This window comes from Anomaloglossus baeobatrachus, chromosome 2 (genome assembly GCF_048569485.1).
Source record: "Anomaloglossus baeobatrachus isolate aAnoBae1 chromosome 2, aAnoBae1.hap1, whole genome shotgun sequence".
NCBI lineage: Eukaryota > Metazoa > Chordata > Amphibia > Anura > Aromobatidae > Anomaloglossus > Anomaloglossus baeobatrachus.
The window spans coordinates 428,252,278-428,268,247 of record NC_134354.1 but is presented as its reverse complement, the minus strand read 5'-3'; the positions used below and the strand labels follow the sequence as shown (position 1 = coordinate 428,268,247).

General features: G+C 45.3%; 1 protein-coding gene across 1 annotated transcript in view; it reads right to left on the bottom strand.

The window, feature by feature from the left end:
* Nucleotides 1–15,970, bottom strand: part of LOC142289817 (uncharacterized) — a 257,307-nt gene that overhangs the window by 204,738 nt on the left and 36,599 nt on the right. The window contains exon 8 of the mRNA XM_075333745.1: nucleotides 12,897–13,004. Coding sequence (XP_075189860.1) covers nucleotides 12,897–13,004 — 108 coding nt within the window. The remainder of the gene's footprint in view (nucleotides 1–12,896; nucleotides 13,005–15,970) is intronic.

Genomic DNA, 15,970 nt, shown 5'->3' with positions numbered 1-15,970 from the left:
TGCTGATGATAGTAGTCCTGGTGCTATATTCATGTACTGATGGTGATTTTGGTGATGGTGTCACATACAGATGATCATTCTGGGGATGTATCCTTGCACTGTTGTACTGTTGGTGATTCTAATGATGTAGTCACATACTGATAATCATTCTGGTTATGTATTCATGTACTGATGGTGGTTCTGCTGAAATATTCTTGTACTGATGGTGGTTCTGGTGAAATATTCTTGTACTGATGGTAGTTCTTTAAACTAAAGCTGAACCTTTCAGTCCAATGTGTAAGAGAGCCTTGATACTCTAAACCAAGAGACAATGTTGGGTGAGAATAATTCAGCATGTTGAGAATCTTTTGTCACTGATCTTTCCTAGATAAGAGGAGCACTCAGCTGAGCTGGAAATTTATGTGTATGGTGATGTTAAAGGAGACAGCTATTTCTATGGGAATTATTGTGATAGATGGCAACATGGTGTTCAAATCCCAGAGTTCATCTGTGCGGATTTTGTATGTTCTCCCCATGTTTCCTCTGATTTCCTTCAACACTATAAAGTTATACTGATTGTGAAGGTAGATTTTGATCCCTAATGGGAACAGAGTTGATATCTGTAAAGCAGTTTAGTTACTAAATAAATGTGGGACCATATTTACTATAACCTATCCTGTGGCTATGCCGTCAACATATAAGTTAGTATCGCACATAAAATTAGGGTAGACAACCAGCTGTTAAGCCCACTTTAGACGCTTCAATATATCTCACAATCCGTCGTTGGGGTCAAGTTGTAAGTGACGCACATCCGGCATCGTTTGTGAGGTATCTGCGTGTGACATCTACGTGCGATCAGGATTGAACGCAAAACCGTTGATCGCAAACACATCGTATCTTTGTCTAGAATTGAACGTTTTGTTGCACGAACCTAGTCAATTGAAACGTGTAACATCTCTCATACGATTTTGATGTCTGTGGCTATGTGCGCAGGTGTGCGCTCTGCACCGCAGCTTAAAAAAGGTCCGCTTCAGAGCACAGCTGAAAAGCTGCGTTCTGAAGCACCTCACAATGTCTGTCATTCACTAATCTCTGTCAGTCGGTCACTATCTCTGTCCCTCTCTCTCTGTCCATGTCAGTCTATCCCTCTTACCCCCTCTCTCATACTCACCGATCCCCGGCGCGGCGCTGCACGGCATTCACACTGCTGCGGCGGCTTTTACTATTTTGAAAAAGCCGGCCACCCATTAAACAATCTCGTATTCCCTGCTTTCCCCGCCCACCGGCGCCTATGATTGGTTACAGTGAGACACGCCCCCACGCTGAGTGACAGGTGTCACACTGCACCCAATCACAGCAGCCGGTAGGCATGTCTATACTGTGCAGTGAAATAAATAATTTAAAAAACCAGCATGCGGTCCCCCCCAATTTTAAAACCAGCCAGATAAAGCCATACGGCTGAAGGCTGGTATTCTCAGGATGGGGAGCTCCACGTTATGGGGAGCCCCCCAGCCTAACAATATCAGTCAACAGCCGCCCAGAATTGCCGCATACATTATATGTGACAGTTCTGGGACTGTACCCGGCTCTTCCCGATTTGCCCTGGTGCGTTGGCAAATCGGGGTAATAAGGAGTTATTGGCAGCCCATAGCTGCCAATAAGTCCTAGATTAATCATGTCAGGCGTCTCCACGAGATACCTCCCATGATTAATCTGTAAGTGACAGTAAATAAACACACACACCCGAAAAAATCATTTATTAGAAATAAAAAACACAAACATATACCCTGGTTCACCACTTTAATCAGCCCCAAAAAGCCCTCCATGTCCGGCGTAATCCACGGACCTCCAGCGTCGCTTCCAGCGCAGCTGCATGGAGGTGACCGGAGCTGCAGCAGACACAGCCGCTCCTGTCACCTCCACACAGCAACTGAAGACAGCCGCGCGATCAGCTGAGCTGTCACTGAGGTTACCCGCTGTCACTGGATACAGCGGTGGCCGCGGGTAACCTCAGTGACAGCTCAGCTGATCGCGCTACTCACCTCAGTTGCTGCGTGGAGCTGACAGGAGCGGCGGTGAGTAGCGCGATCAGCTGAGCTGTCACTGAGGTTACCCGCGGCCACCGCTGCATCCACCGCTGTATCCAGGTAACCTCAGTGACAGCTCAGCTGATCGCGCGGCTGTCTTCAGTTGCTGTGTGGAGGTGACAGGAGCGGCTGTGTCTGCTGCAGCTCCGGTCACCTCCATGCAGCAGAGCTGGAAGCGACGCTGGAGCATCCTGGATTCCGCCGGACATGGAGGGCTTTTTGGGGCTGATTAAAGTGGTGAACCAGGGTATATGTTTGTGTTTTTTATTTCTAATAAAGGATTTTTTTCGGGTGTGTGTGTTTATTTACTGTCACTTACAGATTAATCATGGAAGGTATCTCGGGGAGACGCCTGACATGATTAATCTAGGACATATTGGCAGGTATGGGCTGCCAATAACTCCTTATTACCCCGATTTGCCAACGCACCAGGGCAAATCGGGAAGAGCCGGGTACAGTCCCAGAAATGTCGCATCTAATGTATGCGGCAATTCTGGGCGGCTGCTGACTGATATTGTTAGGCTGGGGGGCTCCCCATAAGAAGGAGCTCCCCATCCTGAGAATACCAGCCTTCAGCCGTATGGCTTTATCTGGCTGGTTTTAAAATTGGGGGGGACCGCACGCTGGTTTTTTTAATTATTTAATTATTTATTTCACTGCACAGTATAGACATGCCCACCGGCTGCTGTGATTGGGTGCAGTGAGACACCTGTCACTCAGCGTGGGGGCATGTCTCACTGCAACCAATCATAGGCGCCGGTGGGCGGGGAAAGCAGGGAATACGAGATTGTTTAATGAGCGGCCGGCTTTTTCAAAATAGTAAAAGCCGCCGCAGCAGTGTGAATGCCGTGCAGCGCCGCGCCGGGGATCAGGTATCGGTGAGTATATGAGAGAGGGCTGCTCAATTCAGTTACTCAAGAGTTTAGCGGTCACCGGTGAGTCCTTCCCAGGTGACCGCTAATCAGGACGCGACACAGACAGAGCCGCGGCATGACAATGAAGTCGGGTGAAGTTAACCCGACTTCATTCTGATCGTGCGACTCTTTCTGTGTCTGCTGTCATCTGCCATTCAGCTCTGCTACATGGCTGTCTGTGTCTGCTGTTAGGCGCCATGTAGCAGAGCTGAATGGCAGATGACATAGTAAAAACTCATCCCTACACATTACACACGCTTGGCAAGTCAATAAATAGAAAAAAAAAGGGTGCCCAATGCATACGTCACAGAACACATGATCTAAAGGATCGCACACAAAATTGATCAATTTAACATAGACTACTAACGCACGTGTGACAGCAAATGAACGACCTACGTGCAATCTCATAAGATCCCGTATACAACCTGGGCGTGTCACATCGCAAATGCGATTGTACAACTAATTGCAACGTGTAAAGCAGGCTTTATTCTCATGCGAAGACCTGTATTTTATACGATCCCATCAAAGGACAGGAGTACTAATCAAAGATTTTAAAGGAGATGTCCAGTATTAGACATTGATGGTGATTCCTTATACTGTGGATGGCTCAGTATTGGACTGTTTTTGGGTCAAATGCGGACGTCACACGGTACAATCTATCGTGCGACTGCACGAGCGATCGTACCTGCCCCCGTCGTTTGTGCGTCACGGGTAATTAGTTGCCCGTGGCGCACAAAGTTGTTAAACCGCCGTCACGTTACTTACCTGCTGAGCGACCTCGCTGTGGGCGGCGAACGTCCACTTCCTGAAGGGGGAGGGACGTTTGGCGTCACAGCGACGTCAAACAGCGGCCGGCCAATAGAAGCGGAGGTGCAGAGATGAGCGGGACGTAAACATCCCGCCCACCTCCTTCCTTCCGCATTGCCGGCGGGAGCCGCAGGACGCAGGTAAGCTGTGTTCATAGTTCCCGGGGTGTCACACGGAGCGATGTGTGCTGCCCCGGGTACGATGAACAACCGGGGCCATTCAAAATAAACAATTTTTCAAAAATAAGCGACGAGTACATGACTCACGATTTGTGAGCGATTCTGCATCGCTCAGAGGTGTCACACGAAACGACGTCGCAAGCGATGCCGGATGTGCGTCACAAAAACCGTGACCCCGACAATGCATCGCACGATAGCTCGTCTCGTGTGACGCCCGCATAACTCATGTCACCTCCCATGTTCAGCTGCTCACAGATCCTTCGGCAGCCGAAAGATATGCAGATGATGAGCAGATTATGTACAAACATGTGTTCTGGGTAAGCAAACAATGGGGTGGGGGCACCAAAGGGCAAATTTGCACTGCGAACCAACAGCCTAAAGCCGGCCATGTTCACAGATGATTCAGGTAGTAGTTCAGCAAAGTACCAGAAACAATACCACAGATGAGTACAAACCTCCTGCTTGCAACCAGAGCTGAATGAACTGAATAATATCACCAGCACGGTCCAGGGAAGTTGGGAGTATTTAAACTCAAAGAGAATACTGACAATCAGCCGCTGAATGGAAGACGAGCTCCTGCTGAGTCCTAAAGGTTGAGAGATGAAAATCCAGCAGGAAAGCTGCGTAGTATAATGAATACTAACAGCAAGAACAAAAGAAAGTATTTTGCACAGCCAAATGTTGTGACTTTCTATTGCCAGAAACCACATGACTGTCTGTCAGCCGTGACACACCCATGACTATAGCATTATCCATCCGCTACCAAACATTACAGTTGGCACAGTGCAGCCATGCAGGGAATGTACTCCTGATATTTCACAAATTCATCAGACTGCTTTATACAGAAGTGACTCATTATTATACAAAATATATTTTCACTGCTCTGGAGTCCTATTGTGTTAAGGTTTATACCACTCTTTCCAACACTTGGCATTGTCTTTGGTGATGTAAGGCATGCATTCAGAGCTTAGCCATGCAAAAACACATACCGATGCAGTTTTTGTGCTAATATTAATGCCTGAAAAGGTTTGGATAGTATTGTAGCAGCAGAACGTTGGTTAATTTTTGCATAATGGCCTCAGCACTTGTTGACCCTGTTCTGTAACATTATACATTGTAAAGAAACTAATAACAGCATCCTCCTGAGTGCTGATTCTTTTCTTTCTTTATTCCAGCATAGTGCAGTAAACATGCAACATTTCGACATCAGTTTGTCTTTTTCAAGCATTCTTGAAAAAGACAAACTGATGTCGAAACGTTGCATGTTTACTGCACTATGATGGAATAAAGAAAGAAAAGAATCAGCACTCAGGAAGACGCTGTTATTCGTTTCTTTACATGGTATGTGGAGTCCAGTGATCCCTTGATACGCCACCGGATTGTGTGCTACACAGGCGGCCATTGACTAAAGGTGCTGCAGTCTGCTGTGTCTGTAACATTATACAGTCTGCCACTTCATGGGTGAGCAGCTGTACACTCCCTGACAGAAGTTCTGTCGCTTAAAAGCTTATAACCTGACTTTAAATTCATCCATTGGTTTTATAAATTACTCTTTTGAAAGCTGAAACCCTTCCAAATTTGGTTTAGGTTATGAAAATAAAGTTGCTGCAAAGCTGAAATATTGATCATTTAATGAACACAGAAAGGTCAGATTTTGGCAAGACAAAGGTTTTGTCGCCTTGTCATATAATGCACCCAATCCTAGTTAACATCTTCACCTGTGCTCACGAAATGTTCGGTTAGTGGGTGTGTATAAAAATAAACCCAGCACCCCAGACCTTCACTTGAACTGCAACAACCTCTGATAACATGCCAAAAATCCATCCTGCGACCAAAGCCTTGCTTATCAAGAAGCTGAAGACCAGATCCACTGCAGAGGCGGCTGGCACCTTTAATGTGTCTCAGCATCAAGTGCAAAGAATTAAAAAAAGATTTAAAGAGACTGGAAATGTTTTTGACAAGCCCAGGTCTGGCAGACCCCTCAAGATAACTGCTCAGGAGGAACGTTTGTTGGTTAGAAAATCCAAAGCCAGCCCCTCTTCCACTGCAGCAGAGCTCCAAAAGGCCTGGTCACCTCAAGTCCCTGTGTCAACTAGAACAGTTTGTAGGATTCTGTGTTGAAATGGCCTCCATGGTCGAATCAGTGCCCAGAAGCCAGCACTAAACAAAAGGCAATTAAAAAACTGTATGGTATTTGCCAAGTCCCACAGCCTGCTGAACAGATGGATGCTGGAAAAGTAGCAAAAGGTGGATTTCTCTGATGAATCTTCAGTTGAATTACACCACAGCCACCGCAAATACTGCAGGAGACCTACTGGAACCCGTATGGATCCAGAAAACAGTTAAGTTTGGTGGTGGAAAGATCATGGTCTGGGGTAACATTCAGTATGGGGGTGTGCGAAACATTTGCAAGGTGGAAGGCAATATCAATAGCCTAAAATATCAAAAAGTATTAGCTACCTCTTACATTCCCAATCATAAAAGGGGTCAAATTCTGCAGCAGGATGGTGCTTCAGCTCATACGTCCATCTCTACAACAAAGTTCCTCCTGGCAAAGAAGATCAAGGTGCTCAAGGACTGGCCAGCTCAGTCACCAGACACAAACATCATTGAGCATGTTTGGGGTAGGATGAAAGAGGAAAGGAAGCTTGGAAGACAAAACCACAGAATCTAGATGAACACTGGGAGGCATGTAAGACTGCATTCTTTGCTATTCCTGATGACTTCATCAATAAATTGTATGAATCATTGTTGAACCGCATGGATGCAGTCCTTCAAGCTCATGGAAGTCACACAAAATATTAAATATAGCTCTAATAGCACCACAACTGCATTCACCAATGTTTTGCAACATATCTTTGTATTAGAAGTTAATAATTTGTTTGAATTTCCCATTACTTTCTGTGGGCGACAAAACGTTTGTCTTGCCAAAATCTGACCTTTCTGTGTTCATTAAATGATCAATAATTCAGCTTTGCAGCAACTTTATTTTCATAACCTAAACCAAATTTGGGAGGGTTTCAGCTTTCAAAAGAGTAATTTATGAAACCAATGGATGAATTTAAAGTCAGGTTATAAGCTTTTATTTACATAACATGGATAAGCGACAGAACTTCTGTCAGGGACTGTAGTTCATAAACACTTCGACTTTTCAATACTGACTTCATAGTTGATTGTGAAACATTTAGGATGGAAACAATTTCAGAAACTAATTTGTCATAATGGTGGCAAGCTATTACAGTACCAAAAATTGAGTGAGCTCTTTAGAATGAGCCAATCCTTCACAAATGTAAAGTCAAACTGCGTGGCTCGGTGCTTGATGTCAAACAACTGTGAAATTGAGAATGAATTAAAAACCTGAATTTAATTAATTATTAAGAGGTGTTCCCCAATACAATACCTAGTTCCATATAGTGCACATTAAATATTCCCTTATAGATGTTTTACATTTACATATACAGGCAAAAATTCTAGTAAACATACAATATTTAATTTAACTAAAAGAAAAATATTTTTGGATGCATTCAATGTATATAGCAATCATGCACATTAAATACTGCCACATTTCAACAGAAATTGTGCCCCCCCCAATAAATAAATAAATAAATAAATACATAAAGAGATAGAATTTTGACAATCTTTAGCTGTACCATCAAATCTCCATTTTGGGGAACGGGGAGAATACCATTTAATCATGTAGTAGTAAAAAAGGCTACGTGGCCACTTAAAATGGTCTTTTATGGAAATTTGGTTCATTTACAGTATATTAAACACTAATCTATCTAATCTCACACATTTTCTTATAAATGATATACAAACTGACCATATTATTGACTATAATATGCATGTAAATTCTAAAAGGGGTGTCTAGTGTAAGTATCTGATTACATAACCATAGAACCCATACAAGGACCAAAAACCACTAAAAACAAAAAAAAGAAACCTTGAAAATAAAGCAAACACACAACAAGAGGCAAAAGTTATGCATCTGTACATCTGGGGGGAGCCAGGGGGTGAAAAAATATAAATGTACATGCATACAGTTGAAACCAGAAGTTCACATACAGTATCTAAAAAGACACATCTGCATGTTTTTCTCAGTATCTGACATGAAATCAGTATAAACCTTTCCTGTTTTAGGTCAATTAGGAGCCAAAATTATTTGTATTTGCCAAATGCCAGAATAATGAGAGAAAGAGAGAGACAGATAATGTTTTAAGGCATTTTTATTACTTTGGTTACATACACTAATGCCGGCATCACATGGGACGATTTATCGTGCGATCGCATCAGCGATCACACCCGCCCCCGTCGTTTGTGCATCACGGGCAATTCATTGCCCGTGTCGCACAAAGTTATTAAACCCCCGTCACATGTACTTACCTCCCGCACGACCTCGCTGTGGGCAGCGAACATCCTCTTCCTGAAGGGGGAGGGATGTTCGGCGTCACAGCGACGTCACACAGCCGCCGGCCAATAGAAGCGGAGGGGCGGAGATGAGCGGGACATAAACATCCCGCCCACCTCCTTCCTTCCGCATTGGCGGCGGGCGCAGGTAAGCTGCAGTTCATCGTTCCCGGGGTGTCACATCACACAGAGCGACGTGTGATGCCTCAGGAACGATGAACAACCGGCGCACAGAAGGCGGTACGACATTTTGAAAATGAACGATGTGTCAACGAGCAACGATAAGGTGAGTATTTTTGCTCGTTAACAGTCGTTCGGAGATGTCACACGGTATGATATGTCAAACGATGCCGGATGTGCGTCACTAACGACGTGACCCCGACGACATATCGCCTGATATATCGTACCGTGTGACGCCGGCATTAGAGTACTATGCCTTTAAACAATTTGAGACAGCCCATATGATGATGTCATGTCTTTGGAAATTTCTGATAGGTTTATTGGCAACATCTGAGTTAATTAGAGACACACATGTGGATCTATTTTATTTTACTCCTGAAACACACTGCTTCTTTGTGTAGCATCAAGGGAAAGTCAAAAGAAATCAACTGAGGTCTCAGGAAGAGAATTTTGGATTGCACAAGTCTGGTTCATCCTTGTCTGCTATTCTGAGTGACATGCACTTGAGATGTGTTTGCATGAAGCAGATTAACCAGTTGAGAAAAGAACACGCTGCTAGACAGCTGGATCATACAAAGAAAGCTCAACATTTTCTGGAAGAAGATATTGTCCCTGTGCCTAGTGCACTAGTGAGGAAAGTCATTGAAAGAAATGAACGAGTTATGCGGGAAATGGAGAATAAGTCCAGAGTGGCGAGAGTAAGAATTCCTGGTAACAATAAAGAGAAGATGCCCATGGAAGATGGTATGGTTCCGTTCTTTGTTATGGGTACGGTAGAGAGTCTTAGAAATATATACGGATTCTTTTTAAATACCGTGTGATACACCTAAGAGAAGTGAAGCAATTAAGGCTTGAAAGACTGCGAATTGAGAGACAGCTTTGCCAAAATGAGGTAACGGAGTCTGATAGGTCATTGTTCACAAAGAAGATTATGGTGTCAGTGACCAGCTATATGTCAGGAGCTGAAGCTCAAAGTTGTCAGTTACATGAGTAAATGGGAATATATTCTAGGGGAACCCCTTTCAATTGGTACTTGGCAAGGGATAAGGAGGAGTGCAGCTAAGACTTCAACATATATTACCTATAGGGAAAATCAACATAAGTGTTATGTTATTAACAGCATCCTCGCACTGTCCTGCCCCTTCGTCCCGGCAAGAACGCCAGCACATTCACCCTCCTGGCCTCTTACAAGAGGTTTCTGTGTCCCTGGTCCCTGCTGCCGGCTCCAGGATTGCGCACACCACGTAGGTCTCCTGCGAGCTAACTTAGGGCGTGCACCTATACTTAGAAGGCCAGCATGTTTTAAGCTGGAAATGCCTCTCAGCCAATAGCTCTAAGCGATTAGGTATTTACAGCATCCTCCCATAATGGGAGGTGTTTGGGAAACGTTATCTATCCTCAGAGATGCATTGCTATTTGCCGTTGCCAAGTCTCTTCCCATTTGCTGTAGTCTTGCTGTGTGTTCTAACACTTATCTGTATCCTAGTATCAGCTGTACCTGCTGCACCTGCTGAACCATCCGTGCTTGCTGTACTAGCCGAACCTGCTGCACCCGTCAGCTGTATCTGCCACTCCAGCTGTCCAGCTCACTATCAGAGGCTCTGGTGAAAATCCAGTAAGGGCTTAATTATGCCCCTTTGGTGAATCTGTGCTGCGACCCAGTGGTTCCACTCCCACTCGCACCAGCGAGCATAACAATAAGCTACTTATGTTTTGGCATCATACTCCCTCCCTATTACATAAACTTAATCCCAATATTGCCAAGTACTGTTGGAGATGTAGCTGCACTGAAAGTGACCTACTCCATCTCTGTTGGATCTGTGCAAGTATACAAATCTTTTGGGAAATTGGTAAGGGTCTTATTTTTAAGGTCATGGGTAGTGATGAGCAAACCCACAGTTATCCAGGATTGGCGGGTCCAACCTGTAACACTGTACAAAGGGCTAGTAAGACGTAGTACAGCATATTCCCCACTAGGTGGCAGCAGAGTAGTGAAGGAGAGACTAAGTCACACTGTACCATAAAGGCAGCTGAGGTACAGCAGAGAAACTTCAACAGGCAGATAACAGGCGAACCACCGGGGGGTAATAGAGTAGTCAATACAGTCAGGGTCTAGCCAGAAAAGTCAAGTCACTGCAAGGGGAGTATCACAATCAAGTCAGAAAACAGAACCGAGTCGGAAACTGGGAGATCAGGTATGCAGAGGGAAACACAAACAACAGACAGGAGCGGGAAGTCAGGGACTGGGACAGGCAGATGAATGGGGGAGGGATACAAGTCAGAACACAGTAGCAGCGAGGCAGGACAGATCAGGAACACTCGCCAGAGCCAGTATACAAGCTGCAAGGCAAAAATATCACTTGCACTAAACCATAGGTAGAGAAGCAAGATATAGTGTCCTGGGATCCAGAACGTAGCAAAGGAAGTTAACCCCTGATATGACTAGGCTAGAGCTGGGTGTAACCATAGCAGGGAAAAGCCGGCCTGGATCATGATACGACCAGATTTAAACAATAAAAAAAATTGGGACCAAAATTAATCCCGGATATCTGCCCGGACGCTGATCCCCATGTAAGTCTATGAGGACCCAAATCATGCGCTTTAAAATTGTGGTAGAAACAGCAGGGGGATTAGAGCAATCGTGTTATACTTACCAAGTCTCCAGCGCGGCTGTAACACTACTTCTGGGACCGCTCATTATCCCTCATGTACATGCACTGCTTCCCCCACCCACTGGCAGTCCTGGCATCTGTGATTGGTTGCAGTCAGACCGTGCCCTCACCCTGTGTGACAGCATGTTTGACTGCTTGGAATCTGTATGTATGGTAGTGTAACCCCAAACACCCCATTCCACGGTAATCAACATGAGGTCCCACAACAATCCCAGGTCTGCTACATACATACTGAAGTCACAGTGTGCGGGCAGAGAACATATCCGCACTCTGTGGGCTTCAGGAAGAGACTGACTGAGCCGCAGTGATGAGCAGTGAAGTCACTCAGTTTATCTGTGGTAATGGCTGGAGGTTCCCATGGTACCCCACCTGTGAGCGCAGGTAAATTGACCTCAGGTGATTTCATTACACTCAGTGTCCTCACCTCAAGTGAACTGTGAGTTCACAGACCTGCATCTCCTGGCAGAAAACCATGATGCAGATTTGGTACTCATATTTATATACCATATTCCTGCACCAAAGCTGCATCTTCAAGCCAAAAAAGCAAAAAAAATAAAAAAAAACAATATGGTTTTGTTGCGTAGTGATGAGATTTTTTTTTTTTTTTTTGCTAGGAGATGCAGATTTGGTGCAGGAATATGGTGTATAAATTTCAGCACCATATCTACATCTCTTGGCCAAAAAATGCACAAAAACTGTTTTGACGTCAGTGGGCAGGGAAAGCAGGGCATATGCATGATGGAGCAGCCCCGGAAGTAGTGTTACAGCTGCGCGGAGACTGGTAAGTATAACATGCCTGCTTTATTCCAATTTTATTTCTTTTCCCTTTATTTTTAATTATCCAGATGACCGCTTTCGGATAGTTACCCAGAGTTGCATGAGAACTCCAGGCCGGGGTCAGTGCACAGATACTAGGTATTCAGAGCGGATCCTAACTTTTACAGTTCAGGTCAAAGCAAGGAATATCTCACAGCCTTATTAAAACTGGAATGTTTTGATGCCATCTGGGGTCTTTGGGGCACATTTTGGGCACAAAAGGGACAGTTAATAGATATGGTTATGAAAAGTAGTTTCTGTAGAAATACCATTTGGACACTGTTATTTGTTTTTTTGTCCTCCTTCCCTTTTGTGTCAACATTCTGTCTTGTCTCGTCTTCATTGATCTTTAACTGTAATTATAAGATGTGAACTCTTCAGAGTTGAGTTCATTCATTAAGTAAAATGATGTAGCAGGGAATATTAGTATTTTCAGCTTTATGTAATTTTACTTTTGAAAACTCAACAAAAATTAAATTATAAAAGAGGGGTAAAGTGATAAATAGACCATTAATTAACAACTTTAGCTAAAATACGTCTAAGTTTAGTTGTACATTTCCAGTAAATAGTGTACCGCAAACTACATACATTGATTTCATCTAATTATTTTCTATGTCTAATAAATAAAATGAAACCCTTTATTTCACGCCAACATTATCTGTTAAGCAAGCCAACCATTTACACAAGACAGCAAGTGTCTAGATAGAATTAATTAGATTATTTTAATCCCATCTGCCTTCATACTTCATAGTGTCTATAACAGGAGAAGACTTGTCCTGAAATTAAGGCCAAGTGAAGCTTAAACTATCAACCTTTGTTTAATCATTTATACTTTGGTATAATGAAGGGACACACCTTGTTCTCCATCACTGTGAAATGCCTTTATTAAAAGATAGGGCTTTTCAACAGATTTTGTAAAACTTGAAAAATCCGGTGGGTCAATAGCTTCAAATTCAAAGAGTTCTGAAAGACAAAGTAAAGGGTTAGGTCAAATAACACCTACTGCAATATTATTCATTTTCCATTATTATAGACATAACCATACTCTACAATAGTTTGATTAACTTAAATTATGCCTACACATAGCATGCCTGTGAATTTTAGATGTAGTACTGCAGAAATGTTACGTTCAACCTGCATATTGTCTAACATCATGTTTTTTCAGTGGCAAACCCTACGTGATGAGATGACAAAGCAGTGCTTTTTGCACTGAGCCATTTAGATGTCTCCCACCACCCTCCTGTCCTTATGCTGTGTTGATGAAATACTAAGGGCCCTATTTATGAAGGTATTTTGGTCAGTTTTCTGGCATAAAAAATACCTTGAAATATTACGAAAAAATTTTGCAGTTTTATGTTGCACAAAAATGTTGCAACTTTTGATGCATTTTCCTTTCAGCTTTCATGAAGCAGGCGGAGCTTGAGCAGTGCATGGTAAGGCTGCCCAACAAACTTATTGAAATTCACACCTTTAAAATTCATATGATTACCTGTTTTGGATACCTTGGACTTTGAGAGCATGGATGGGGAATATGTTTTATGCCAAGGACTATTTGGATATTTCTCCCATCATTCAGGGGCGCACAAAATGATGAACTTGAAAATTAACGTACTATATTTGATCAAACAATTAACTCACTCCCAATATAGTGGCTGCAACTCTTTCTCTTTGATGCGGCTGTGATATTATGTGATACTTGATCATGTTGCTTCTCACAACTGCTTTTCCAGGTTTGTGTTGGTCTGGAGCGTAGTCAATGCTTTGTTATAAGTTTTGTAAAGAACTTGCAGCAGCAAGTTGTTCAGAACATAGATGTATATTACACGACAGGTCTCCTCACTTTTGGAAATTCATCACTGCTCACGCTACATTTATAAAACCTCTAGAAGTGGGAGGTCTGCTGTATACATCAAATAGGAGACAAAAACTGCTGTGTACATCACATAAGAAACACTGAGACTGTTGTATATGCATCACATAAACACTGGGGCTGTAGCATACACATCACATAGGAGATGTTGGGACTGGAGTATATACAGGGCTGCCACTAGGAATTTCAGGGCCCCATACTGGCAAAATTTTCGGGCCCCCTTGGGACTCCGCCCAGGCTCCACCCCAGCTCTGCCTCCACCCCTCAAACCTTCCACATTCTCACTGCCACTCTTGGAAAAACATGTGTATATATATATATATATATATATATATACAGTATATATATACCCCCCTGGGTGGGCACATGCGGGTATATATGTTCCCAGCTTGATTTCTGACCCTTTCTGGTGAATATGTCCTCCTCCCGGTATATACGTCAACAGATTGGTAAATCATATACATCATGTAGGAGACGCTGAAGGCACGTACATCACAGGAGGGACTGGGGGCATATATATATACACTTCACAGAAGGGGCTGGGGGTATATATATACATCACAGGAGGCGCTGGGGACATGTATATATACACATCACAGGAGGGGCTGGGGACATATACACACATCACAGGAGGGGCTGTAGACATACACACATCACAGCAGGGGGGGCTGGGGACATTTATATACATCACAGGAGGGGCTGGGGACATATACACACATCACAGCAGGAGCTACTGGGGGCATATACACATCACAGGATGGGCTGGGGCTCAGACAGTACTGGCGGTGGCACGGACAACACTAGAGGGGCACAAACAGGACTGGAGGACATGAACAGGACTGAGGGAGCACAGACAGCACTGGAGGGTGTGGCACACAGCACTGGAGGGAGGGTGGCTCACAGAAGCAGGAGGCAGGAGGCTCACAGCAGAGAGGCAGGAGGCTCACAGCAGAGAGGCAGGAGGCTCACAGCAGAGAGGCAGGAGGCTCACAGCAGAGAGGCAGGAGGCTCACAGCAGAGAGGCAGGAGGCTCACAGCACCAAGAGGCAAGAGGCTCACGGCACCAAGAGGCAAGAGGCTCACAGCACCGAGAGTCAGGAGGCTTACAGCACCAAGAGGCAAGAGGCTCACGGCACCGAGAGGCAAGAGGCTCACAGCACCGAGAGTCAGGAGGCTTACAGCACCGAGAGGCAGAAGGCTTACAGCACCGAGAGGCAGGAGGCTTACAGCACCGAGAGGCAGGAGGCCCACAGCAGAGAGGCAGGAGGCCCACAGCAGAGAGGCAGGAGGCTCACAGCAGAGAGGCAGGAGGCTCACAGCAGAGAGGCAGGAGGCTCAGAGGAGAGGCAGGAGGCTCACAGGAGAGAGGCAGGAGGCTCACAGCAGAGAGGCAGGAGGCTCACAGCAGAGAGGCAGGAGGCTCACAGCAGAGAGGCAGAAGGCTCAAAGCAGAGAGGCAGGAGGCTCACAGTAGCAAGGCAGGAGGCTCGCAGAGAGGCAGGTGGCTCACAGCAGAGAGGCAGGTGGCTCACAGCAGAGGGAGGTTCACAGCAGAGAGCTAGAGGCTCACAGCAGAGGCAGGCTCACAGCAGAGAGCTAGAGGCTCACAGCAAGGAGGCAAGAGGCTCACAGCAAGGAGGCAGGAGGCTCACAGCAGAGAGGCAGGAGACTCACAGCAGGGAGGCAGGAGGCTCACAGCAGGGAGGCAGGAGGCTCACAGCAGGGAGGCTCACCTCAGAGGGGCAGGAGGCTCACAGCAGAGTGGCAGGAGGCTCACAGCAGAGTGGCAGGAGGCTCACAGCAGAGGGAGGCTCACAGCGGAGTGGCAGGAGGCTCACAGCAGGGAGGCAGGAGGCTCACAGCAGGGAGGCAGGAGGCTCACAGCAGGGAGGCATGGGACCACAGCCGGAGGTTTCCCACCCCTGATCTAGCTGAAGCAAGACAGGGGCAGGGGTCAGCAGGTCTGCGGTTGGGGGGGCCTGTGGTTGGCGGCTCTGCGGTCGGCGGGTCTATGGTCGGTGGGCTTGCGGTCAACGGGGCCTGTGGTTGGTGGATCTGC